Raw genomic sequence first — 1,682 nt, forward strand, 5'->3', positions numbered from 1 at the left:
ATCACCTGAAGTCAGAAGTTAGAGACCAGCCTGGCCAACATGGTGAAACCCTGTCTCTACTAAAAACACAAAAATTAGCCAGGTGTGGTGGTGGGCACCTGTCATCCCAGCTACTCAAGAGGCTGAGGCACAAAAATTGCTTGAACTTGGGAGGTGGGAAGGTTGTAGTGAACTGAGATTGCGCCACTGCACTCCAATCTGTGTGACGAGAGCAAAATTCCATCTTCAAAAAAGAAAAAAATAGACTCGACTAGAAACCAGGCTACATCAGGACCATGAGGGACCACCAGGACCACCCGCGCTGACCCACCCCACAGTCACACAATTGTTGAAGGGCCCAGTTGGGGTTGGAATCCAGGGCTGCCCTACGGACTTCACACAGCCTCTTCTAGGCACAGGGAGGTTCCAGCACCAGCCTTCCCAATGGTGGAAGAACCCTGTTCAGGAAGCTCCCCCTGGCAGTGCTGGCTTCTCTCTGCCCTCATTATCTATTCTCTATCATCAATTTTAATCAGAATAGATGGCTGGGAGGATCGCCTGAGGCCAGGATTTCGAGACCAGCCTAGGCAACAGAGTGAGATCCTGTCTCTACAAAAAAAAATTTTAAAAATTGGCCAGGCGTGGTGGCTCACATCTACAATCCCAGCACTTTGGGAGGCTAAGGAGGGTGAATCACGAGGTCAGGAGATCGAGAACATCCTGGCCAACATGGTGAAACGCCGTCTCTACTAAAAATACAAAAATTAGCTGAGCAGAATGGCGCACTTGTAGTCCCAGCTACTTGGGAGGCTGGGGCAGAGAATCGCTTGAATCCAGGAGGCGGAGGTTGCAGTGAGCTGAGATTGCGCCACCGCACTTCAGCCTGGCAAGAGCGAGACTCAGTCTTAAACAAACAAAAAAATTAGCCAGACATGGTGGTGCACGCCTGTAGTCCCAGCTACTTGCGAGGATCACTTGAGCCTGGGAGCTTGAGGCTGCAGTGAGCTACGATTATACCACTGTGCTTCAGCTTGGACGACGGAGCAAAACCCTGTCTCAAAAAAAAAAAAGAATAGACAGCACTTTTTTTTTTTTGAAACAGAATCTCGCTGTCTCCCAGGCTTGAGTGCAGTGGCGCAGTCTCTGCTCACTGCAACCTCCACCTCCCAAGTTCAAGCAATTCTCGTGCCTCACCCTCCCAAGTAGCTGGGATTACAGGTGCATACCACCATGCCCGGCGAATTTTTGTATTTTTAGTAGCGATGGAGTTTCACCATATCGGTTGGGCTGGTTTTGAACTCCCGACCTCAGGTGATCCACCTACTTCGGTCTCCCAAAGTCCTGGGATTACAGGTGTGAGCCACAGCGCCCAGCCAACAATAGACACTTCTGTAGTATTGTTTTAAGAAGTTCATACCTATCAACTGAGGCCCAGAGAGGCTGAGTAATTTATCTGAGGCTACACAGCATTCAATCCCAGGACATCTGCATATGTGCTCTTCATTGGAGGCCACACAGGCTCCTGCTAACGGTGGTTGGTAACCACTGTCAGGGACTTGGCTTCTAGTGCCCACCACCCACCACCGCCTGCCTCCTCTGGGGCCCAGGCTGGGGCACTTACCGTGGCTGGCGAGGCACGGGTGGTGTGGGAGTAAGACTGGCTGGCACTGCCCAGCATGTAGCCACCTTGGATCACGTAGGTG

General features: G+C 51.4%; 1 protein-coding gene across 1 annotated transcript in view; it reads right to left on the bottom strand.

The window, feature by feature from the left end:
* Window positions 1-1,682, bottom strand: part of RFX1 (regulatory factor X, 1 (influences HLA class II expression)) — a 33,263-nt gene that overhangs the window by 10,519 nt on the left and 21,062 nt on the right. The window contains exon 8 of the mRNA XM_011953397.1: window positions 1,601-1,682. Within this exon, the coding sequence (XP_011808787.1) occupies window positions 1,601-1,682 (82 nt within the window). The remainder of the gene's footprint in view (window positions 1-1,600) is intronic.

Source organism: Colobus angolensis, unplaced genomic scaffold, assembly GCF_000951035.1.
Source record: "Colobus angolensis palliatus isolate OR3802 unplaced genomic scaffold, Cang.pa_1.0 Scaffold36, whole genome shotgun sequence".
NCBI classification, from domain to species: Eukaryota; Metazoa; Chordata; class Mammalia; order Primates; family Cercopithecidae; genus Colobus; species Colobus angolensis.